Source organism: Calonectris borealis, chromosome 7 (assembly GCF_964195595.1).
Source record: "Calonectris borealis chromosome 7, bCalBor7.hap1.2, whole genome shotgun sequence".
In the NCBI taxonomy this organism is placed as follows: domain Eukaryota; kingdom Metazoa; phylum Chordata; class Aves; order Procellariiformes; family Procellariidae; genus Calonectris; species Calonectris borealis.
The window spans coordinates 34,597,653-34,622,094 of NC_134318.1; the positions used below are offsets into that span (position 1 = coordinate 34,597,653).

The following is a 24,442-nucleotide window of genomic DNA, read 5'->3' on the forward strand; positions in this document are numbered from 1 at the left end:
CCGTCGGGACAGGCCCGGGCCGGCGGAGCCCGCCCCACTGCCGGCCGGTGCGGCACCACCGGCCGCGTTAGCTTTCGCTTTCGCTTGTGCCTCTCCGGAGCCCAGCGCCAAGGCAAGCCCCGGCCCCGGCCCCGGCCCCGGTCCCTTCCCAGCCCCCTGCCCCTCCGCGTCGCGCCGGCCGCCCTCCCTGCTCGCCTCAGGGAGCGCACTCTGCTCTCCTGCGTCCCCCTCTCGCCGCTTTCCCGCCTCCCGCCGTCCCCTCAGCCGACCGCCGCCTTCCCGCTCTCCCGCGCCTTCCACTCTCCTGTCCCCTCTGTCCCCAGCCTGTCCCCTCTGGCCGGCAGCCCCGGGGCCCGGTCCGCTGCTCGCTACTCTTATCTGACGCCCAGGGCCAGAGGGGTGGGAGAAAGCGGCTCTCCCTCAGCGCTGGACGCTTGGGCCCCTCAGGTGGCTGCACGGGCTACACAGCCATTTCCTGAGAGAGGGCAGGAGTACTGCCGTGGGCTTTGCGTTGTGTGTCGTTGGTAGCCTTGGCGGTGCTGGTTTCCGCCGCTCGGGGCTGCGCCTGCCTTGGTGTGGGGCTGCTTCCCTGGGGCGGCCCGCGCGCTCCTCCTCGGCCGCCTCGCTGCCCGCCTGCAGCCTGCGCGCTCTTCGATTCTTATTTTTTTAAAAGATTATTAAAAAACGTATTTGTTTGTCAAAGCCGAGTCTAGACCCCAGCTTTCGGGAACTGCTGTTATTCTCAGGGAGCTCAAAAACCTCGGTGTCCCGGGCCTCAGCTGGGGGGGTGCTGGTGGCCAGGTAGCCGCAGGGCCCAGCTGACGGGCGGCCTCTGAGCTGCTGCAAGGTCACCAGAGTGGTTTTCAAACTCTTCTGAGTGAATGTGTTATAAAAGCAAGTTTAATCTGCCTAAATATGGGGAAGGGGCAGGAATCGCTGCTGCTTTTGCTCATGAAAACCTGGAGCCGGAGTTGGACAAGGTGGCCCAGCGCATCCCACCACGAGCGAAGGTGGGGGTCCTGCGCTGCCTTCTCTGCTGCTCTTGCCCCGTGCTGAGCTGGTGCAGATCATTGTGCTATCAGAAAAATGACTCCTTTCTTCTTGTATTTTTCTGCTGGCTTAAGGATCTAAATAAACTTCCTGAGTAGGCAACTCAGTACATGGAAGAAGAGGAGAGACAGACCATCAGGAAAAAGTCATTAGATCAGCTCAGCCTTGTTGTCTAGCGGTGTCCTGTGTGGCTTTTGAGATGAGTGAAGATGTTCCAAGCTTCCACTGGAGCAACAAAAAAAAATATTAGCTGAAATACAGCAATTTGTGTAAGAGGCTGCTTTATGTAATGAAAATACCTTTTAATTTCCAAGAAACACTTCACAACTGTGTTTTTCCCTAACAACTGTACACATGTATTAATTAATCATGAGAGGGATATAAAATTCATATTAAGTGTTGATATAGACAAAACAGAGAAATTAAAACCTAAGATCCCATCCATGGAAGATAATACAGGGTTTTTTCTCTTATGTACATTTGACTGTCTATATGCAAATGAAAACACAAGAGCTCTCTAGATGTCTTAGTACTGGACAGGATTGCAGTTACAAATATTTTGATCTTAGTTGTCCTTGCTTTCTTCCCGATGTACTTCTTTCCAGACCATGAAAAATTTTCTGAGAATTAGTCATAAGATCTTTCACCATAAAGTGATTTTTACTTTTGTTCTTATCTGCATTTTTGAGAGTAGTATTAGACAAGTCACTTTTGGTAACTGCCACAAGGTAATAGAGACAGCTGAGCATGTGCAATGTCATGTTAATTCAGGGCCAGAAATCTATAGTCACTCTTACTTGATGAAGTATTATATAATATAACTGACTAACAACCTCACACGTATTTGGTTTAACAGTTTGGTTTATAGAAGTATTTCTAAAATGATGTTCATTGAGGGACGTTTACATTCTTGTACTTTTATTTGTAGATGTCGGGAGATCAGCATGTTGATTGCTCTACTCAAGAGAGAGGTGATGAAGATCACGATGATGTAGTTGATGCAAAGCCAGACAGAAGTAGCAGATTCTCACTTTTTGGAAAGTAAGTTACTACTTTTATTCCTGTTACTGTTGTATCAGCTGTCATATTACCCTTCTAATGGGATTTTGGTGTTCAGTTTGCTATGTCCACAATGTCATAGATAGTCTAGATAGGGAGATGGCTTATGTTGTGTAGGTTTAATGTATCCGGTCTGTACTTTAAAGCATCTCTCTATAGTATCTCCCTATAGGGAGACCTGTAGTATCTCCCATAAGCTGTATTTGGTAGTCAAGAGACCACTAAGATCATTTGGCATCAATTATAGTCCCTCATCTTAAACATTGCCCTTTGGTGGAGCTGGGAATTTAATATGCCATTAGTTATCTATTTTACTGCATTCAGCTCAGCTAATCTCCTGCATCATTGGAATCCCCTGCTGACTATTTAAGTTAGTTTAAAGCCTGGATGTGCCATCTAGGTTGTAGCACAAAGAAGCCTCACTGAGTCTAGAGATGTAACCCATTACAGAATAAATTAAAAGCCTTTCATTTTAAAACATAGTAGTCTCATTGAAGCATAAGCTTACTTTCATTAAATGTATAGGAAGCAAGAACTATGTACTGCTTGTCTGTACTCCTGAAAACACCAGATAAATGTGATTGTGATTGAAAATGCAAAAGATGAAAAATGAACTTGCAAAATTTACAAATACTATTGAATGTCAGCAAATGGCTACTTCACATTGTGAACTTCATGGATTTAGAGAGATTTTATTAGAGGTGTTTATTACGACGACGATTGTATTTATAGAGAAGCTTTGATTTTTTTTTGCTATTGGATATTCACATTCAAGTGAACAGTATAATTCAGAGAAAGTACATGGAGAATATAATTTTATTTTTGCTGCTTAGTATATGAGTCTAATGGGGGTAAAATGTGAGAGAAGTGAAGATGCTTTAGTCTTAGAAGACTTTTGATGTGCTGTTAAGCAAATCACTTTACTTTCTCTGTCTCATTTTATCATTCCTCAAATATATTTTATGATGTGTATGTGTATTATTAATTTTAACAGAATCATGTCATGCAAAATAGACAATGTAACGTTTGTTTCTAAATCTTGCCAAACATTTTTCAAAGGTCTCTTTTAAACTTTATAAAATGTGTGTTTTAGTATCTGAATTGGTCTTCTTTATAAGAGGTGATATGCTAATACTACTATTAAATTATGCAACTCAAAATTAATCATTCCTGAAGTAAAGGCAATAATCAGCATTTCTATCACTTTTTTTCTATATGAAATTTTTCAAATAATTTGGCTATGCCTCAGTTTGAGGCATTCATCTTTTGGGAACTCCTTGAAGATACAATTTGAAATGTTTTTCTTTAGAAGTAAAAAAGTTGCTCATATTAAATATGAGGTAATTGAGAAGATTTGACTTAGATTTTGTAGAAAAAAAGAAGTCTGAGAAATCTATCAGAGTTTCCTGAAGAAGGTGATGATTGCCTAAAGAGAAATAAGCTGGTTGACAACAAAGGTCTTAAAAATCCGAGCACAGTGATGAGGTCTTTGTCTTATAGAAACCAAAACTCTCTGGCCTGAAGGAAGACAGGAGAAGAATGTGAGAGGATAAAGGAAGAAGGCATATGATCTAAAATCGTGACTGTAATGGAGGAGAAAGTGAATAGAGAATGATCTCCTCACAGGAGATCTAGGGGACATCCAATGAAAAGTTCATGCAGTAGGTTTAAAACACCTGGTAAGATGTACTTTTCACATAGTGCAGAATGCAATTGTAGAACTTAAAGTTACAAGATATGCAGATGTCAAGATTTTAGATGAATTCAGAAAAGATCAGATGTATTTGTGGAAGAAAAGTCCAATGGGAATATTGATGTTAAAATCTTTGGTGCAAGATGTTCCTAAATCAGGTTTCTGTGAGAATATATTCTGTATCCAATTTCTTTTGCTTGTTTTCTTAAAAATCATTACTAGTCATACCAGATACTAGGCTAGATGTACTTTTAGTTGGAACCAGCATGGCTCTGTGTCTTGATTGCCAAGGCTTCATTTTGGCAACATGAAATTAGTACTTGTAAAATAAGATGTCTAGAAAGCTTTAGATTGACTACAATTTTATGGTCCCTTGTTTCGTTTTAGCAACGAAAGTTTTTACCAGCAGTGCAGTTCTTTCAATGAAATTCTACATTGTATTTCATTTATTATTGCTTAAAATATATAAGGTCAATAGGAAAACAAGTAACTTGTATTGTTAAATAAGCACATTAATTTTAATTTAAGAGAACAGAGCAGTGAGAAACTGAATTCAAAGCCATGCAGAAAGACCAGCTGTTTCCAGTAGCTTCACAGCTCCAATTCACCATTCTCTGGCTGTGACTGGAGATTTATCTAGCAAGAACAGTAAGTAGAAATAAGTGATAATCTTCTTTGCTACAGCGTATTTCTCTCTGAGAAGTCTGTGAGCCTGCTTTACCATGGAGGCCACAAGGCTCAGAACGAGCCATGGAGTGTGGGCAGGTTCTTCTGGCTGCACCACAGTGTAGGGGAATTATCTTCTACGTATTTCCTTTTCTTTGAAAAAGTGCTAGTACTTAGTTAACGTTGGTGGGGAAAAACTGTTTTGTGGGGAAAAGAGTTGAAAGAAGTAAGTTTTGAATGAACATCTGCCGGTGGCGTTTGGTTTAGGGGTTTTTTTAGCCACTAGATGGCAGGAGGGCATCAATTTTGTTTACTGCAAAAAATGTGGACAAAAATTAGGGTGAGTTGCAGTTGAGCAAAAACTTATATTTCAGAAAGCAGAAATACTAGGATACACTCTGGCAAGCCTGCGTGCAACAAAATTTTAAAACGTGGTTAAACAAAGATTGAGCTCAGGATTTCAAACATGTATTTTAAATATTTATGTGATAGTTAGAAATGAATAGAATTTTTCCCACAGAAATTTTTCTTTTCTATGTGTATGTGCTCCTGTTACACTTTCGAGGCTTTAAAAATAGTGTCACTTCTCCACAGGATGATTTAATATCTTCATTTGGTATCTTTTGTCTTTTGTTGGGGAACTTTGCTAGGGAGATTGACAGCAGCAAATCCATTTTAGCATCCTGGAAACATAATGTAACACGAAAAGGAATAAAATTGTGGTTCCACTGTATTAAGTAGAGATAAGATTTCTCTTACTCCTAATGAAAGTTGTTTTTTCTTAAAAAGCTGCATCTGAAAATTCCCAAGGCTTGGTAGACTCGCACTTGCACTGTCAATAATCACGACTGTTTGTGGGCTTCAGTGAAGAAGCATAATGCAGAAGAGGGTGGTTGTTAGTAGTTTCTATGTACCCGTTTTATTCTAATTTAATTGTATAAATTAAATTTATACAATTGTCCTCTGGTTACTTTTATCTACACCAGCCCTACTGTCTTGTTTTACAGTCAGTATTCCCCTTCTCATCTTGAAACAGAAAACATAATTTAAATATGTATTTAAGAATTCTTACAAATACCTAGTTACAATTGAAACTGTGATTCTGTAGTGCCCTTAATGCAGAAACATGAAATATATTGTAAGAAAATCCCACTGAGGAATTTGAGAGGCTTGTAGGGTACACTGACATATAGTCATCAAGAGTACTTCAGCTGTTTAACACTGCAACCCCAAAATATCTGTAAGGTATTTATTTCTGCCAAGTCAGGATACTATAAAGTTTGAGACTTTTCATTTTAATTAATTTGAAAGTTTGCTGGAAACATCAGTGTGTATCTTGCCTTCTGTAGTTCAATAGTTATGACAGTTATATAGTTATAATATCTACCAGGTTTGTAAACTAGTATTTAGATCAAAAAGATTCATGGATATATAGGTTTTCTCTTCATTTGTATGGTGTTTATTTGGGTTACAGGACATCAAAGTGGGGAAGCACAGATATTACCAGAGCTGTCTATTTTAACTTCATGACCCTTGTCTCAGTATAGCCGTATTTTTCAAAATAAATAGCCTTATCCTTCAAAGAATGAATATCCATTTTTGAGATTCAGCCTCAGCTGAACCTAAGCTTTGGAGCTGTAACAGGTGTGGAAAGTTGTCTTTGTTTCAGCTTTGCTCTTCTATTGTTCTGTCTTTTGGGGAGCTATTTTCCATCTACTTTTGATTACCAACAGCTTATTTTTATTTGGTTTGTAAGAAGCTGCTTTGTAGGTAGAATTTTATGAAGAACAGTTTCACAGTGATGCAGATTTTGTATTTTTGGGGCCATTTGAAAACACTGGGCCTGATCTTATGAATTAATTGCTTTGTAGAAAAAAGTACTACTGCTAGCACTGTATGCTTATGAAGAAACTGTATTGGCCTCCCCTGCATGAATGTAAGCTGTTCCTGCCTTGAAATTAATGTGTTGAAATCCAAATTATGCCTTGAATGATACCTCATGTTTTTTACCATAACTTTTAAAGTTTTCAAATTAAAAATGCAGTTCTGTTACAGGTTTTTCAGTGACAGAATATTACAGACTTTTCAAAAATAAATATTGCTAAGAAAAGTGTCTCTTTTATCCTTAGATAGAATAAAAGTAGCAAGTTACTTTAAAACAAATAAGAGCTGATGAATCATTATCTGAAGTTAGGCTCTGGGCTGCAACTCAGAGGTCTGAAACGAACTCTTGTTGCAGCCTCACATTTCCTTTATGTCTCTAAGCAAATCACTGTGTGCCTTAGTCTATCCTGTAAATGGGTGGTGATCTTTCCTTTTACTATCCTAACTCCAAAGTCTAGCATAGTATAATTTTAATTTTGTTTGGAGTTTGTGGGTTCTGCTTTGCACAAGCTAAATATCAGGTTTTTTCCCCCAAGGCGCTGAACATAAAATTTCAGAGGCAATAGGTTCTGGCATCTATGGTCTGTTAAAGTTAATTCCTACAAAGACGATAAAGAGATTTTAACATAGAACAACAGGGATGTTTCATTTTTATTACTCTCTTTTAAGCCAGAGGTTGTTTTTTTATTTTTTGTTATTGCAGTTTTTGTTAGATCTGGAACTCAACTTCTGGAGAACACTGCAGGAGTATTTAACAATTAGTGAAAATTGTGGTCAGTACTTGCACTTTCCCTTGGACGCTTACTGGATGTACCATGTGGGAAATGCCCAAGTATCTTGAAATACTATCTAGTTTAAAGTGTAAGAACTCATTAATTCACAGTCAATATTTGTTTCCAATATCCTTAGAGACTTTATCTTTTGAAGCAAAGCAAATACTGGGTTATCCATGAACTGTATCTGTAGCAATCACAACAGTGAGTCAAGTATCCTAATTGCTTTTTAATGTAGTAATTTATTTCCTTCATTACAACAAACTCTGGGCTGTCATCATACAAATTTAGAGGAAAGCTATTATGTAGTGTCATTTTTAAGCTTTCAAAGGAATCAAAAACAAATTATGCCAAATTTATAATAAACCAAAACTGTTTAAGGGTAAATATATAGGAAATAGTTCTATGAATTAGAATACAGTAAACTGTGCATGTTAATTTGCATTATTTTCTTAGAAATATTCATTGTGTAAATATTGTAGTAATGGTGGATCAGGTTTTGAGAGAAGGAAGAAAGATGTTTTACAAAGTGGAGTCTGCTGTCCCACCTCCGTCTCAAGATCTGCTGTGTTTTCCTACACTCTTACATAGGAACAGTGATAGAATCAGAGCGATGGGAGCGTGTTTTCTGCTTGTCAGCAAAGGTGGATCAGGCCTGCATGACCTCAGCTTGCAGGGTGATAGCTATGAGGGTTTGAATAGCCCCATAGAAAAGTCCAGCGTGACCCACTGCTGACAAATGCGAATCTTTGGGCCTGAACACAGACAGCATCCTGTTTCACTCTCCAATGTAACCCTGAGCATGGTGGGCTCCTAGCATTAGCAAAGAAAATTAGACTTGCTCTTGAGGACAAGCTGAAGCTGTTTTCAGATGCAGTGTGGAGTACCATTTGATGATGAGCCAAGGTACTGTAGAATGTTATTTATCTCCTTCCTTCTCTGCCACCTGTTTGGAAATCTCATGAATGAATACCCACAAAGAGTTTAGTTTCAGTGCTTATATCCAGCTAATTATAACTCTACTGGCATTTTGCAATTGCTAATCCTAGCCAGTGTTCTCTGAGAAATAGTATTTTGGGGGGGTTGCTTTATTTTGCATCATTTTCCGAGCAGTCCATATAGCAATATATATACCTACTAATTGCTCTTATGACCTATGATAGATAAGAGAGGCTTCATCTTTTTTTTTTTCCCCATATAATTGGCAGTTGCCTATGTACATTATACTACCTAGGATACGATCATGCACGATTTCAATTTCCAGAACACGCATGGAAGGTATGTGCGTGCAGGTTTTCTAGAAATGAGCAGAAAGCCTTTCAGCAAGAAGAAATATTCTTTATTTGTAAAATTTTACCTTTTTAATGTTATTTGAATATTATGTTGCATACAATACTGTGAGGCCTGCACAGCAGATACCATGCAGCTAATTAGGAAGCTGAAGATGAGTTACAAATTGATGGTTGAGGTTAGAACTTAATCTGTTTTGGTCCTCTCTGCTGCAGGTGCTACTCCACAAGATTGTCATGTAGGCTGTAAATGATACTTAAAATATTAAGTGCACAAAGACTAGGATACTGCTACCTGTTTTTTTTTCCTCTTGTCTTTTTCTAACTATTGCAAAATGTGGACAATATTAGACATAATAGTCTGTGTTGAAACTTTTTTTACAAAGTGTAGCTGGCTTAGCCCCAGTGCGCTTCGTCTGCTTCATTTGTATGTAATAAAGAAAATTGCAGCCATGGTTTTGATTTGGATTATGTTAAGGCCATCACTAACACATAGTTAAAAGGAGAGGAAGACATATTTAGATGTAACTATCAGAACTCCAAAGATATATATAATATACAAAGTATGCCAGAAGTTGTAGTCTGAGGCTTGCTCTTTCAAACAGCTCAACTCCTTTCATTACACAGTGAGTTCCCAGTTGTCCTGGACTGGGTTTCTCTGTTTTCCAAGTTCTTAGAGAAGATCCTCCCTCCTAATTGGAGAAGGGTCTGAAACTAAAATGGGACAAAAAAGCTACAAGAGTAGATCAGGGTCCGAAAAACGTCTTATAATGAGGGATTTAAAATGTATTTAGTTTCTCTAACTAAAATTGAAAGATAATTTGCTTGCACTTTACAAACATATAGTGTACTATACAAATATATAGGTGATGGAAGCTCAGAAGATAGGAGGCACTTTTTGTAAGCAAAGAATTCCTAAGTGGATCCATTGGATCCATAAATAGATCTTTTAAAAAAGATTGGGTATAAATCTAAAAGATGTTCTGCAGATTAAGCAGAAGCTGCAGGTTTGTAGAAACTACTGAATAAAGGTTTGTGGCTTGCTTTGCAAGAGGTCAAATGAAAAGTGTGCTCACACTCAGGTGAGTCAGTTATTGCAATTAGTACATTACAGCTCACTAGTTGATTTTGTTCATCTCTGAGACTGTTGCAGTTGTGAAGCTTTGTGGTAGGTGAGGCCTTCCTATGATTCAAGCTAATACACTTTAGATTGTGATTTCAAAGGAATATACAAATAGCCATTGCTGTAATTCAGCTGAGTAGCTGCAATGTTCTAAGCTGTGATATCTTGACTGTTAAGCCAAGGTCCCAGAGGCCTCTAGGGCTATAATATACTTTGGGGAAATGCCACATTTGGTGGACTGCAACCCTGTCATTTTTGCAGTTGATGTTAAATAATCATGCGTGGGCACTAGCAGTTTTATCTCTTCAGGGGAGCTAATGTGCAGTAACCAAAGATAGGAATTTGTTTCTGGACTGAGATCCACTGTAAACCTCCATAGTGGACGGTAAGAATGCTTTTGTTTCAAGCATTTTCTTCCAGGAGACACGTGGCAGTAAGCTACCTCACATGCTCTGGACCTAAACATTGTACAGATGTACAAAATAGTGGATTTTGAATTCATTCTCTAGTTTACTGTACACTACTATCCTCCTGGAAAGAAGCCATGTGATCTACAATTGTTTTATGAAATAAGTTTGTTTAGGCTCCATTTTGTAATGGAAAAACTGAGATCAAGAGATACGGAGTTACTTTCCTAAAGTCATTCAATAGCAGAAGCAGGATTCACACTCAGTTCTTTAACCAGAGCACAACTAAGTGGCTCTTAGTGGATAACAGAACATAACTCCCCAACTGAGCATTTTGGTTTGTTTAATACTTTTCATTAATTTAACTGAGCAAAGCATAGCTAGCATATAATCATAATAAATATTTTTATGGCTTGTATTCTACTGTTAGATATAGCATGCTACAGGAAACTTAGGGAAATGCCAGGATTTCTTTAAAAAAAAAAGCATTTTATTTTGCGAATTTTCTGCAAAATCTGTAACCGCACTGCTACTTATGTCATAGTAAGAACAAAAGTAGGTTTTTAATATGATGCTGTTTTATTGCATGAATGAACTCAGTCCTGTCTTGGGCAAGGAATTTGTCAATGATAGCTTAGGTCCTTCCCAGCTCTATTATTATCTTTGTAAATTCAAGGAAATAATCCCATTGTTTACCTAATTCCTTTCTTTCAAGACTGCTACAGCAACATTTTCCTTTCAAAATTAGTGTGTTTACAGTTATAAGGAGGTCTTGGGACATGGGTGTCCAAAGAAGCAAGAGGTATTGTCTCCATTAGCTTCCTAGTTTCAGGATCATTCAAGAAAAAGCCTTTGCTTCTGGTGACTTTTAAACTGTCTTTGTTTATCAGCTTACAATCTAATTCCAAAGATGTCCTTAAGAAGTCATTAACTAATTGGCAGTTCAAAAAGAAGCTGGAGGCTAAATAATTGCTATGGCCCCGATCTTGAGAACAGTTACAAACAGGCATTATTTTACTGCCTGGGTAGTCCTGTTGCTTTTAGTAGGCCTGCTCCCAGGAGGAAAGAGGGGTGCGATCGCTAGGGGCTATGGTGTTCAACTAAGCACACTTGCCATTTCCCTTTATTCCACCCCTTCCCAAAAATGACTTTCAAGGTCTCTGCTCTTTGGCAGAGTAGTATATGAAAGTGCAAGGGTTGCACAGACTTTATATGTTATTGATAAATATGAACTTTAGACTCCAGTATTATCAGTTTGGCATGTTGCACCATAATTTAAAATTTCTTTAACAGACAAAACAAGACCATTAGAGGGAACAGAAATCTAGGGCTGTTTGACTGGTTTTTGTGTTTTAATGTTCGGGGGGGCGGGGTTTGTATTGCATTGTTTATGTTTGCTATTCTAAATGGTAGCTGTCAGTTTTCATGACTTTTGTGTAAGACATCTCCTTGCCATAGTAAGCATTATAGGTGAAATAATGTTTAGATGCTTTTTGAGGAACTTTTATGTTCAGTTGTGTAGGACTACTTTTCTTCTTTCTTCTAAATGAATACTTTCTATTATGTTGAAAAGATTCTGACTTTAATATTAGAAATTTTTAAAATTTTCTTTTTACATTTATCTGGAGCATATTTAAAATTAGCCTTCTAAAGACTGGTTATTTTGTTGGTGCTAGTCTATCAAAGTCAGCAGTCATTTGCTAGTAACTTTCAGTAGGGAAATTGAAAGTGTGCAATATTTACTTGAACTTCCTCCTATATAAATAGTATTGCCCCTTTTTCCTCAGGAGATTTTTGCTTCAACTATTAAGCTGTTTTTCAGTTTATCTACTGGCACATAATTTGGAAGCCTGAGTAACATTTGTTTAAAAAAAGATTGTGAGGGATAGTATTTATTTTCTTGGTTTACAATTATATTTAACCTCTTTCAAAAGAGTCCTTGATAAGGTGTTATCTGTCTGAAAAAAGAGAGATGGAAATTGCACCTCTATTGGAGTATATTCAGGAGAAAAGGTTTGTGAGCCCATAGCGTGTGACAGTCAGGTTGGAAACAGAATTGAGATCTCTCAAATGCCCATGTCTTCTGCAGTGGCTCCTGTTAGTGTTTATTGTAGGCTTCACTTAGCATGCCGCCTTCTTAGTGTGTGGCCCAGGATCACACACCATCAAATGCAGTGTAATACAGTTTTATTTAGTCTAGCCCTTATGGTTAATGCTTAGTCCTTATCCCATGTAATTTATGCTTTCTGATTTTTAACGGTAAAGGAATATTCATTTTTATAAAAGACAATTCAAATAGTGATACATTCTTCTTGTCCAGAAATGTTGCTGCTCTGCCAACCTGATGCAATATTAATGGGAAAATGCAACAGGATAATTATTATTTGCATGCAGCTCTAAATCTCCATGACAATTTACCAAAACGGATCTGACAAAGAACAAAGAGTCTGCCTTAAAGAACTTAAGATCTAAAAAGCTCTAGTCAAATTTAACAAGTGTCTTTTGCTTGTTATTGCCAATAGGTTTCAAGAGAAAAAAATTCAAAGAGGGGAGAGTGTACAGTAATTAGAGGTGTACTAAATATGGTGAAATTAGTCTGGATAAAAGTATTAAAGCTGCATAAAAGTATTAAAGCTGGCAGTTTGGAGAGAAGGTTATGTAGGAGTAAGACATATTAATGCATGATCATCAGAAAGCATCAGACGTATGAATAGACCACTAATTATTGAGACTAAGGTAGAAACATAGAACAAAATATTGAACCTTGAGTTGCCTAATTTATGAATTCTGTTTCCTGTTTACTTCTTTTGGAAGAATAACTCTGAATTGGTCTCCAGCACACTCAGTTTTACAACACATAGCTTGGTGATGCTTTGTGAAGTCAAACACAATCCTCTCTGCATTTTCATTGTTTCCTGTCTATCCTTTAACTACCTATTTAAAAAAAAAAAAAACTCCAATCCTGGATTTTTCCCCTGGAGCGCAAACATAGCACTTGTGATAAGCAGTAGTCGCAAACATCATTTATACTGTGCATACAATAACGGAAGGAGTGGGGATTTTTAGACAGAAAGAGCAGCATAGAGCCACACAAACTGCACAAAATTAAATCATCAATATAGGCCATGTAAGTTTCTTCAGAGGTCTTAAAACTAATGTATTGTCCCGTACACTTACTCTACAGTATTGTGACTCAATGGGGAATTTATTCAAAAGAAGCCTTTAAAGAGGTCCCAAAATGTAAAAGTCTTGCGGGAAACATCTCAGTTGTTTGCAATAGAATAAAGAGCATTGCAGTTTTAAGATACCTTGCATCCCACAACGTTAAGTGTATGAAAGTTCTGGTGGATGTTGATGGATTACCTGAGAAGATTTGTACTATGGACTTTGTCACTGCTATAATCTTCTTGCCAGGACTCAACAGAAAGGCTGACAATGTGATGGAAACTAGAATGAAACTATTCTCCAATGCCGAAAAGCATGGGGACTCCAGAAGGGATCCTGAGATGATGTGTTCTGTAAAGATAGCATGTTTTTTAAGGCAAATTTTCTTTTTAGCAGAAACCTGTTATCAGTCATTCAAAAATGATTGCACATTGTATTAAAAGAAGCATGCCAGAGTAAAAACGATCACAATGTTCTGTGATACTCCTTAACAAGTAAAGCCCAAATTTACTGAACTTCATAGAGCAAGAGTAAGACAGAGTTCTCTTCTTTTGTGTGTGTGTACTTTGAATAGAAATGAATGTAATCAGTTTAGCCTTTTCCACCCACCTCTGAATGTCAACTTCCTTAAATTGAATAGTATCGTATCTGCTTACATTACATTTCTCTGCTTACACTTTTCAGTACAACAACAAAAGTCCCTAATTTTCCTGGGAGACAAAGGGACTATAGCTGTTTTTGAAGCCTGGATATGCCTCTGTAATATCATTTTTACAATTCATTTTGATTAACACATTAATTTCCTCTTAGAAAAGCAAACAAACAGGAAAAAAACAAACAGGAAACTCCTCCCATCCTGTGACTGGGAAGTGATGGTTGTGAAAGTTGTCTTTATTCATCTAATCCTCTGCCCATAAGACTATTTAAGGGACTGTTCTTTTCCAGGGAGAGCTGTTTCTTCTGTGTGCTAAGTGTCACATTGCTTTTAAGGCCAAGCAGCTCATGTTTTCAGAAGAGCTCTATTGTCTGTCGGTTACTATAATCCTCTTTTTAATCATTGTTAATGTTGAGGTTGAGTAAATGGATTAGTGTAAGAGTTTCTACCCTAGAGACTGGACTTCCTTCTTAATATTTCCCTTTCATCCACTCTTCTTTTGAGAACTTTCCCTGCATTATGCTGGTACTGTTCCAAGGGGAATCCATATAGTTATAGCAGACCAGCTTTCTTAGCGCAGAAGGTTTTTTTACAGTCACTGGCCTTTACACCTTGCACAAAAGTAGGCAATACCAGACTACACAGCTGACATTAATTATGTAATGTGATGGAAAGTGAAGACCCTCCCCATGGAAATATATCACACTACACTTGCAATTAAGCAGCTGGTTCTCAGTGAAACACTTGTTAGTCTGGAGGGCTGGCAGACCTGAGCCCAAGAGCTTGGCTGTAGCAGGTGGGAGAGATGATGAGAGACTGCAACACTCTAGGAAGCCATTCTCCTGCACATGGATTCTTAGTATGTCGGTATGTCATACTAATATACGGTAGCAAAGAAAGTGCAGGGAGATGTCAGTAGAAAGGAAGCCAAAGGAGAGGAAATCTCAGCTGCTAAGAGACACTGCTTTCAATAAAATTGTTATTGAAAATATTCTTTAGGTATAGTTAAATGTTAACAGTGATATTTTTATCCTTAAATCTTTATATCCGTACATACTGAAATTGTAATTTACTCAGAGTGTAACAGAAAAGAAGTGTTGTGATAAGTAGCAGTCCTTTAGACAACCAAGTTCACTACTGGTGCAAGTGATGTATCTCCATTGACTTTGACAGAATTTTAGCCACTCGTGGTGATAAGAAATTTGGCCTTTACTACTTAAAAGTTCAATTACAAAATGATAAATTGTATGGATAACTTTAATTTTATATTTGAAAAGTGAGAAATTGATAATAATGATTTTCCCAAGGTTGACGCCGATTGAGTCTAGAGTTAATGAAATCACATTCCTAGACGTACTGTTCTCAAGCCTAAGGCCTGGATTTAAAGACACAGGAAGGGTGAAAATGTGCAAGCTATATGAGGGTGCCAGAGTGGAGTTTCAATTTTGCTGAACTTTTGACCGAAGGGAGAGAACATGAAATATGTGAGAGCACTGATAGGAAGAATATTTCTGTCTAAGGGAAAGATCAGTGGCCACTAGTGGAGTGAGGAGTTATGGCACAGTTGTAATGAAAAGCTGAAGAAAGAGTAAACAGTCATAAAATTCAAGTTTCTATTTAGTCTGGGCATGTTTGAATCCCAGAAGAGGGAAATTAAAGACATTGGATGTCAGAGAAGCGGAATGAAATAAAACCGAAGGCAAATAGTTTAAAACATTTTATAACAGCACATAACTAACCTGTGGAAACCCTTTCAGAAGATACGGTGATTAGAAAGCTTAGTAAGAACAACAACAGTAAACATTTATATTAACATGTGTCCAGTTCAAAGCTTAGACAATAAAAATTTAGCTGGAAAGCTTTAGGCTTTCAGTCATAAGCCAGCCTGTCACTGACAGGGCATTTCCCTTAAAGACTGATTGTTACATATTTATTACTTTATTATTCATTATTACAAGGTCTGATTTAGCTTGTTGAAACTGAAGAGTTGGACCTTATACTGTCATTTTAGTCCAGTCGGGCAATTCCCGTATTGCGCTATGTTGGCACAGAAAACAGAATCTTAAAAAAACAATTTCTCTCTGGACTGCAGGCCCAGGATATGTATACTACATGACCTTTGCTTCCTTATTCATTCAGTTTGGACAGATACCAAAAGATTTCTGGAACTTTTTGTTGTCTGCCAGTAAAGAAATGATAGGCGAAACCCTACAAAGCATGCTGTGGTTGCTTCTTATCTCATTAGCCTGTTCAGCTTGGAAGGAATCATTAGAACAAAACCATACTACCTTCTGTACAGGAATGCGGAAATTATAGTTGTGTGTGCTACCGTGCTGACGAGGCTTGTCTGTGATATTTGACATTGACCGGCATAAAGCTTCTGGCATACTTTTGGCAATACCAGCAGTAGTAGCTACATCCCTTAAACTCCCAAGTATTTCTGCATGAATGAGTGCAAACTATTGAACTCAGAAGTGAAGTGGTTTCAGAGAAGTTGTGTGGCTACGTTGTTATGCCACTTAACCCCAGCTGCTATTTTCAGTGAGGCTTTTTGTGGGGTAACGTGACTGCATGACTTCTGGACTAGAATTAGATCACTTCCAGCATTTTAGGAGAGCAGACATGATACCGTACTGTGGATCCACTCATGTGGATCTGTCCCGAGTATTCACAACTGTTCATGGGTTGGACATAAACAGAAATTTGTGTATAATCCCCTTGAAAATATCCTATTGTGTGTAACAGCCACTGTTAGTCATACAGCTTTTTCAGGAAGTCAGAGAAACCAGATAAATCTGTCGAAACTCGGATCCAGTGTGGACTGAGGAAATTAGGCTCTTCGTCGACCTGAGTGGTTATTTGTTGTTTTGAAATTTCTTTTTCTCTCTTTGCCAGAGAGCTGTCTAGTGGTGGAGGACTAGGGGGAATTTTAGGCTAAAATAAGAATCCAAGATCTCTTTGAAAGTCAAATGTAATATTAACATCATACAGCTGTGGATAATTCTTTAAAATAGTTAAAATCTTTTCTTGAGGCAAAGCATATTTAATTATTGCTCCCAGAGCCCTCAAGAAGCAGTATGCAAGGAGAATACCAATACTTGCGATTTGCCAGAAAAAAATGTACTTCCAGAGTATCAGACAAAATCCTCAAGTAGATATGATTCGATATTGTGTTTTGTAGTCTCTAAGAGAAGTCTAAGAGAGGAGATTATATATTAGGATGGTCACATGTAAAAAGAGTATGGGGAAAGCCTGCCAGGTGCAGTATTTAATTTGGCCCTTTATAACAGAGGACACTCAAAGATAGGAAGAAGCTCTTTTAAAATTGAATTGCACTAGCATTTAAACACGATGAATCATCTAGAGAAGGTTTGTTATAGTGTCCAATTAGTCTTGTCCTTTAGTAATAAAAAAGAGGACACTTAAAGCTAAAAGACAACAATTGTTAAATCAGGAAGGTAAGAAAGTAGATTACCTAAACAACATTTAATCAATTTGCAGCAATCTCATGTCTACAGGCTATTATCGAAGCAAATAGCTTAGTAATTCTTTAGAAAGATGTCAGAGTGAGAGTAGTGAAAGTACTTAAATTAATTGAGATTATGGGAAAAATCTAATTTTGTTAAAAACAAACTGTATTGTACAGTTATTTGTGCTGCGAAAGTAGGTTATGTTTTCCTCTCAGACATCAGCAATAAATACTATTGGAAACAGGATGCTGGAGCAAATAAGTAAGAGAGGTGCTGATAACTTCTTCTGCCCTTTCCTGAGCATTGTTTCTAACTAGGCTTGCTTCAAAGCTTGTTGATGGTTCTGAGGTTGAATCAGACCGTTTATAGGCTCTCACTGTCTTCAGTTCTGCTCGAGGAGATCTTACCAACATCTGAAGCCACCTGCTTGGACCAAAAAATCCGCCTCTAAGAGCAAGTACTGTAGAGTTCCTCATGCTTATACTTCAGATGTGCATGCTGGCTGTAATTGATTTGTTCTTAATACTTCATTTAGAATAAATTGGTGAGTAATGTCTGTGCTATCCCTTTGCATCTCTTTCTAATCCAGTCTAAGACTCCTGCACATAGCACAAAGGTCAGTACAGAGTCATATACACAGAGAACATTTATAGCTCGTTTTGTTTTGTTTTGTTTTGTTTTTGAAGTGAGGTTCAGGTATTGATGATTATACTAAAATGTGCTTAGTTTTTTGCATAGGTTCAGACTGCTGTTTGGCAGACCAAATAAACACATGACCTGTTCACATCTATAACCTTTATCGGTAGAAACTACCTACTGCTTGGTCTTAATCTTCAGAGAATTTAGGGATGATGGTGATTCAGTAAACAAATACTATCACGCCATTGGGTAAACTGCGTATTTTCTTGTGCTTGGAATAGTTATTAAGAAAATCTGTCTGTCATTCCATGTATTATTTATACTAAAAGTAAAATATGTCCAGAACCATAGTTTGCAAAAGGTTACTGCCTGCCTGACTTAATGTTTAGGCCATATGAAAGACAAAACCAAACATTATAGAAGAAAAAACATTGGGTAGGACTGCCCGAATGGTCTGAATTAAGATAAATAGACACACTGCATGTGACTGGCCACTAACAATAATTTCATTTGGTTCACCTAGAAAAAAGAAGAATGGAGAAGAAGAACAGCCAAAGTCCTCTCTCAGTAATCAGTACCGAATTGTTACACCCACATTCCAGTACAATATGGACTACAAGAAAGTTGGCAAATGTATTATTATAAACAACAAAAATTTTGAAGACAAAACAGGTAATGTTCTTCCTTTGATGATACTCATTACAGACTTTAGAATTTTTATACTTTCATTAATCCATAAGCATTTTATTTTTAGGACATGGAATTTTAATGAATTCTTTTTTTTATTTTTGAGAAATAGTTGTTCCTACAATTTATTCCTGTTCTCTAACGGTTATATTAGAGCGGCTCTTTGCAGCTTCTTTGCAGTATATGTTTCAAAGAGCATGTCACCTTACTCTACCAACTTCAAACTAAACCTTTGTTCCAGAGTTTAAGGCTGTGTTGTTAAAATTTGAATTTTGGCATCTGCAACCCATGTTATAACTTCTCTGTCCCTGAGCTACAGCTATTAGCTGTGCTCTGTTCACACTCCTGCATTTAACTTTTCAGACCATGTACGGTTTCAAAGCAGACAGATACTTGTATTATAGTCAACTTTATAGGTCTTTTCCTATACGCTTGGCAAACAAACTAAATTAAGTGTTTACTCCAAAGAATTTACATCAGGTTTTTTTATGTGGGTATCATAGGGACTCTTTTCAACAGTTTTTCCTTGGGGTGCTTTATGCATATATTACACTGCATAACCAAAAGGAGATAGAATCATCCATAGAGGTCCTATGTTGCAAGGTGCTGGAGGCATGCCAACGTTTTTCAGGATAAGATATGTGTTAACATTGAACCTTGCATTATTTTGCAACAACAAATCTCACATTTGTTGTCAATGCTGAGAATGATGTTAGAGGATTGTTTAAAATCATGTCACCGTGACATTGTTTATAATTAATAAACCTAAAAATTTACCTTTGAACACGTGAATTATTTTGAATTGTGTAATGTGCAATCAACCATATATTCTTTGTTTTCTGGCAGGAATGGGTACACGCAATGGCACTGATAAAGACGCTGGAGATCTAGCTAAGAGTTTTAGAAACTTAGGTTTTGAGGTTTGCACATACAATGACCGAAGCCGTGATGATATGGAAAAATTACTAAAGCAAGGTAAAAATCTAGAATCATAGAATAATTTAGAGTGGAAAAGACCTCTGGAAGTCCCCAGATCTACCCCTGCTCAAGGCAGGTCAAATTAGAACAGATTGCTTAGGCTCCACTACATGCAATTTTCTATATAGAAGGATTCGGTTTCTGAATGGATTAGGCTTAATTCCCCACCTCTTCCTCCAGCGTCAATTCAGAAATACACAGTTTTCTTGTCATATTAGGTGAACCACCTGTCCTGTGTATTAGGTGAAGAGCCTTATCATATTAGATAAAGGGTCCAGCCTGGTGACTCCAGTGGGCTAGACTCCGAGTCAAGTGAAGGATGCGTTCATGTGTTCAAGGTACTCATCAGGTTACTAAAAAGTGGGTTGTGTCATCTTTATCCACTCCTTCTTATGCCTTCCAGTAGAGGCCCAATGTATATTTAGTCTCAGAAAAATGTGTTTGCTAAACATAATTTTCATTTAAAATGTTGCTTCCTTTTGGCTAAGAAGTATTTGATTTGTAGCTGCTGAGGAGAATCACAGTGATGCCGCTTGTTTTGCCTGTATCCTTCTAAGCCATGGGGAAGAAGGCCTCATCTATGGCACTGACGGACCCATGGCTATCAAGAGTTTGACTGCGCTGTTCAGAGGAGACAAGTGTAAAAGCCTTATAGGCAAACCCAAATTATTTTTCATTCAGGTAATAGCCCTAAGGTAAATATAGTATCCTACTGCTGCAGTGGGGAAAACATGCTATGTTGGTTGTCTGCTCTACAAGAGCCTGTAGGTTAACTTACTGAATTTTGCTGGAGGTTTTGTGAAAAAATGTGTTGAGAGAAGTTGACTATGGGTGACTTGTATTGTTCGTTTTTAAAAGATAGTTTATATACAAGATTCACAGATGTCAAGAACATACTGTCATTGTAATTTTGTACATGGTTTCTCTTTGTGCTTGGTAATATATGAACTTCAAAGCAGAAAGATAAACTCCATCTTGTGCAGACAGAGCTGAGGATAATGTGTGATTATCAGTAGAAATAGTACTGTCCAGGTCTCTTTGAATAAAGGCTGTCTCTGCGTTCTGCTAAAAGAAATATTTTTTCTCTCCCTCAGTAGCCTAAAAATGTATATTGCATTATTGCACTAGCATATAATTAATTGTATATTACTTAAGCTTTTAAAGACAGCTGTTTCAAACAGTGTTAACTGACATACCATGGGTCTGAATTCTCTTTTTTAATGTAGTATTATATATGTATGGGAGTTGCAGCAGATGTGTTTTTCCCTAGGCTGTTCCATCAATTAATCCTCAACCTCAAAGTGAAAACTATGTCTATTTTAGACTCTTCATACTACTAAAGTGATATTTCTTTTATTTATAAGTTTGGAATGACTACTTTGTTGCCTTTAAAATTATCTTAACAAAGGCAACCAAGTCATGTTATATAAGCCCATCAGACTGCTGTTTTTTTGCAAGAGCTGTCAGTCAAAGCTACTGATCAAGAGTTGAAACATACCACCCTGGACTGTGGTCCCAATGTGCCCTTTAGCTAAACCACATGATTAAGAGGAAATTAAGAATAAAAGAGAGAAATGGAAAAATGTTAAAAATGCAATGTACTTGAAATGGCTGGTCAAACACTGGAACAAGTTGCCCAGATTGTAGAGTCTCCATCTGTGAAGATATTCCAAACCCAGCTGGACATGGTCCTGGACATCTGCTGTAGCTGTCTCTGCTTGAGAAGGGGGATTGGACTAGGTGATCTTGGGATGTAATTTTGTTATTCTGTGAAATGTAGTGCTACAGCAGTGCATGTCAGGAACCAAAGACAATGTGTAGTCCCCTGTAAAGAAAATGTCCGGAAGTCATGCTGCACAGGACATTATGTAATAATTGAGAGCTGTGGATGACTCTGGACTAGTAAAATCAATCATGGTTATAACAAGCTAATGCTGACTTGGCACTTTGACAATCCACTGAGATCTGCAGCCTGCAACACCATTACCTCCCTTTACTGTACGGGATGTATATTTTAAAATGGGTAAGCTAGCAACTTTATCACTGAACAATTAGATGTCCCCCAGAATTGCATTTCTGCTTCTAATACATGCAAAGTACTGCTTAAAACTGTATACATTAAAAAATGTTAATGAATACTTATAATACCTTGTTTCTCCTTATTGGACAAGTTCTCTTTGTCTTCACTGCTTTCAGGCATGCAGAGGCTCTGAATTTGATGAAGGTATACAAACTGACTCTGGACCCGCAAATGACACTCTGGAAACAGATGCCAATCCGAGATACAAACTCCCAGTAGAAGCAGATTTTCTGTTTGCATATTCCACAGTGCCAGGTAAAGAAAAGGGGTCAGGGCAGGGATAGAAGCCTAAAAACTTATCACCCGTATTGACTTGATTGTAGACTGACCCTCATTGACGATACATTGTACATTGATGGACAAAACACTAAGGCCCGGTGTGTTGTATCCACCCCTTTTACACTAGCTATTGCAGAAACAGGAGAAAGCCCAGATTTGGCAGGTGAGAAAACACAGACATTACAAGTGGCAAAGGCAGTACTATTTTCTGGGAATCCTGCCCTTCCATGTCCCAGTTTAGTGAGTATGTTGAATACGTGATGAAGGCAGGAAGAGGAACAGTTACAGCACGAAACTTATTCTTGGAGAGAGAAAACATGAAATCTTGCTTCTTGCAGTTTCTCAAATGCAAAAATATAAAATGGTCCTTCAGTAGTGTGAGGTTTGGAGGGTTAATGCACATTATTCTCCACTTTAATGAAGCAGGATATGTGACACAAGTGATAAGAATTAAACTTTCTTTATGTGCATTGTTACTCGTTGCCCAGAATCTTTCACACAAATTGGTACATATCTCTTTGCCATTCCATTCTTCAGCACAAGATAATAAGAAAAAAGAGGAAAAATAACCCCATGTACTTTCTTATCTGTCTTTCCTGTAAGGTTATTACTCCTGGAGGAATCCTGGAAGAGGCTCCTGGTTTGTGCAGTCTCTGTGCTCTGTGCTAAATGAGCATGGAAAACAACTTGAGATCATGCAGATCCTCACACGAGTCAACTATGTGGTTGCGACAAATTTTGAATCACAGTCTGATGATCCACGCTTCAGTGAGAAGAAGCAGATTCCCTGCGTGGTCTCTATGCTCACTAAGGAACTTTACTTCTGAAAGTGTGTTTTAATGCAGCCAGTGATGAAAGATCAGGATATGGTTTTGGGTGCAGATTTGATTATAAACTGGAGTAACACATTTTTAATAACAGAAATGTAATTACACTAGATTTTTATATTGTATAAGCTGGGATGTCCATCTGATGGGTGGACAATATGCAAGATTTTAAAGAAGAAATAAATGCTGTGGGCCAACCTAACAGCTAATACTAATTACTGTATCTTGATTTCCCTTAGTGTGGCTGTCATGATTTATGGCTACTGCAGATGTTCAGAGAGTAGCTGACCCATAAAGGTTTATTCCAGAAAACAGATTGTAAATTAAGATCAAAAAAATTAAATCATGAGACTCCATCTTTTCTTTCACTGCTAGCTCATGGAACCATAACTTCCTTGGAAATTTGCAAAGACCGTCATATTATGGGTATGTCCAGTGATGAAACAGTTTGTAGCTATTTAAAAGGGTGTTTCTTAGTCTAATATATTAATTTCCTTTCTATGAACATTATTAATGAAGACTAGTGGTTGCTCTGTGCTTAATCTGGAAGTCAATTTTGCTTAGTTACCACTCTAGCATAAGATGGATAAATGAAAAATCAATATTTGTAGATGATTTACCTGAATAGTATGGAAATGTAAAAAATAGAAAAATCAAAATGAAAATCTTTGTAAAAGATTGGCAAACTGTAATTGGATGATGCCTTATTAAAGCGCCATTGTAAAGATTTTTGTCTTGCAAATGACAATTAACTGATAGAATGGCCTGAAACAGTGGTATTGCAGTTTTTCTGCTTGCAGAAATAAAAATGTCTGCTTGTTGATTCAGAATTTTTGAACCAACAGAAAGTTAATGCCAAGGGTATGTTATAAAACATTAAAATTTAATGTTGAAATGATAGAATTATATGTTCCAGTAACAAATGTATGTTTAGATATAGCTTCTATTTGTGAGGAATTTTGCCAAGACTTACTTGAATCAGAAACCAGAAGTGCCTTTTTAGTTACTGTATGGTCTTGATTTTGTATTTTGGAGTTATGTCGGTGATGTTTATATTCCTACTTTTTATATTCTCTTTAAAGTTGGTAGATAGCTCAAAAAAGTAAGTTTAATGATTTGGTTAAACTGATAAGTGATTAGTTGTTCACCCTTTCCCCAGTTAATGTACTCTGTAGTCTTTTGAAATCTTCTAAGAAAATAAGTGCATACTATTAAAGCCAAGTTACCAAATTATTAAGTTTATTTTCTTACAAATACTGTGACATAGTGAGACATATATTTTTTTCATAAGTCAAATTTACAGTTGTTTGAATTAAATAAGTTATTGTTTTATGGACGTCTTGAGCATGAAATTAATAAAGACCTTTTTTAAATTTCCTATGAATATCTGCATGTTTGTCACTCAATCTGGTGAAGTGAAAACCAACCGAAATACATCCCAAAACTTTTCTCAGCCAAGAATGCAGATGGTCTTTGGGATCTTTTTGAGATGAAGTTTACAGTGTCAGTTGAAAAGTAGTTTAGAAAAGTAAGCTGGATTGGGTGACTTGGGTTAGGCAGGCCACATCCTCTCTTAGAGTAAACCAAAATTATTGAAAATATTTTAATGGAAATATCCTGGTCTACCAGCACTTAATCATGCCTGTGTATAAAATATCTTTATACAGTAAACTGTACAGTGGTCTAGCAGTTCATATGGAAATGTTCTTCCTATTACT

The 24,442-nt window shown here is 37.5% G+C and overlaps 1 protein-coding gene across 3 annotated transcripts; it reads left to right on the forward strand.

Moving 5' to 3' along the window:
- Nucleotides 1-23,440, forward strand: CASP7 (caspase 7). Of its 3 annotated transcripts, none has more exons than XM_075155103.1 (7): nt 1-112; nt 1,979-2,091; nt 18,397-18,545; nt 19,407-19,535; nt 20,044-20,219; nt 21,735-21,873; nt 22,501-23,440. In XM_075155103.1, the coding sequence occupies exons 2-7, from the start codon at nt 1,979-1,981 to the stop codon at nt 22,722-22,724; spliced, it is 930 nt and encodes a 309-aa protein (XP_075011204.1). In that variant the 5' UTR covers nt 1-112; the 3' UTR covers nt 22,725-23,440. The 3 variants fall into 3 exon arrangements, with proteins under 3 accessions (XP_075011204.1, XP_075011202.1, XP_075011203.1); XM_075155101.1 differs by lacking the exon at nt 1-112 and adding an exon at nt 861-1,010; XM_075155102.1 differs by lacking the exon at nt 1-112 and adding an exon at nt 1,125-1,319.
- The last annotated feature ends 1,002 nt before the right edge of the window (nt 23,441-24,442 follow it).

Coding starts and splice junctions, on each gene's coding strand:
- CASP7 (XM_075155101.1), top strand. CDS start 882: ATGTGTTATAAAAGCAAGTTTAATCTGCCTAAATATGGGGAAGGGGCA. Junction 19,536..20,043: donor GGAAAAATTACTAAAGCAAG/GTAAAAATCTAG, acceptor TTTGATTTGTAG/CTGCTGAGGAGAATCACAGT. Junction 21,874..22,500: donor TGCATATTCCACAGTGCCAG/GTAAAGAAAAGG, acceptor CTTTCCTGTAAG/GTTATTACTCCTGGAGGAAT.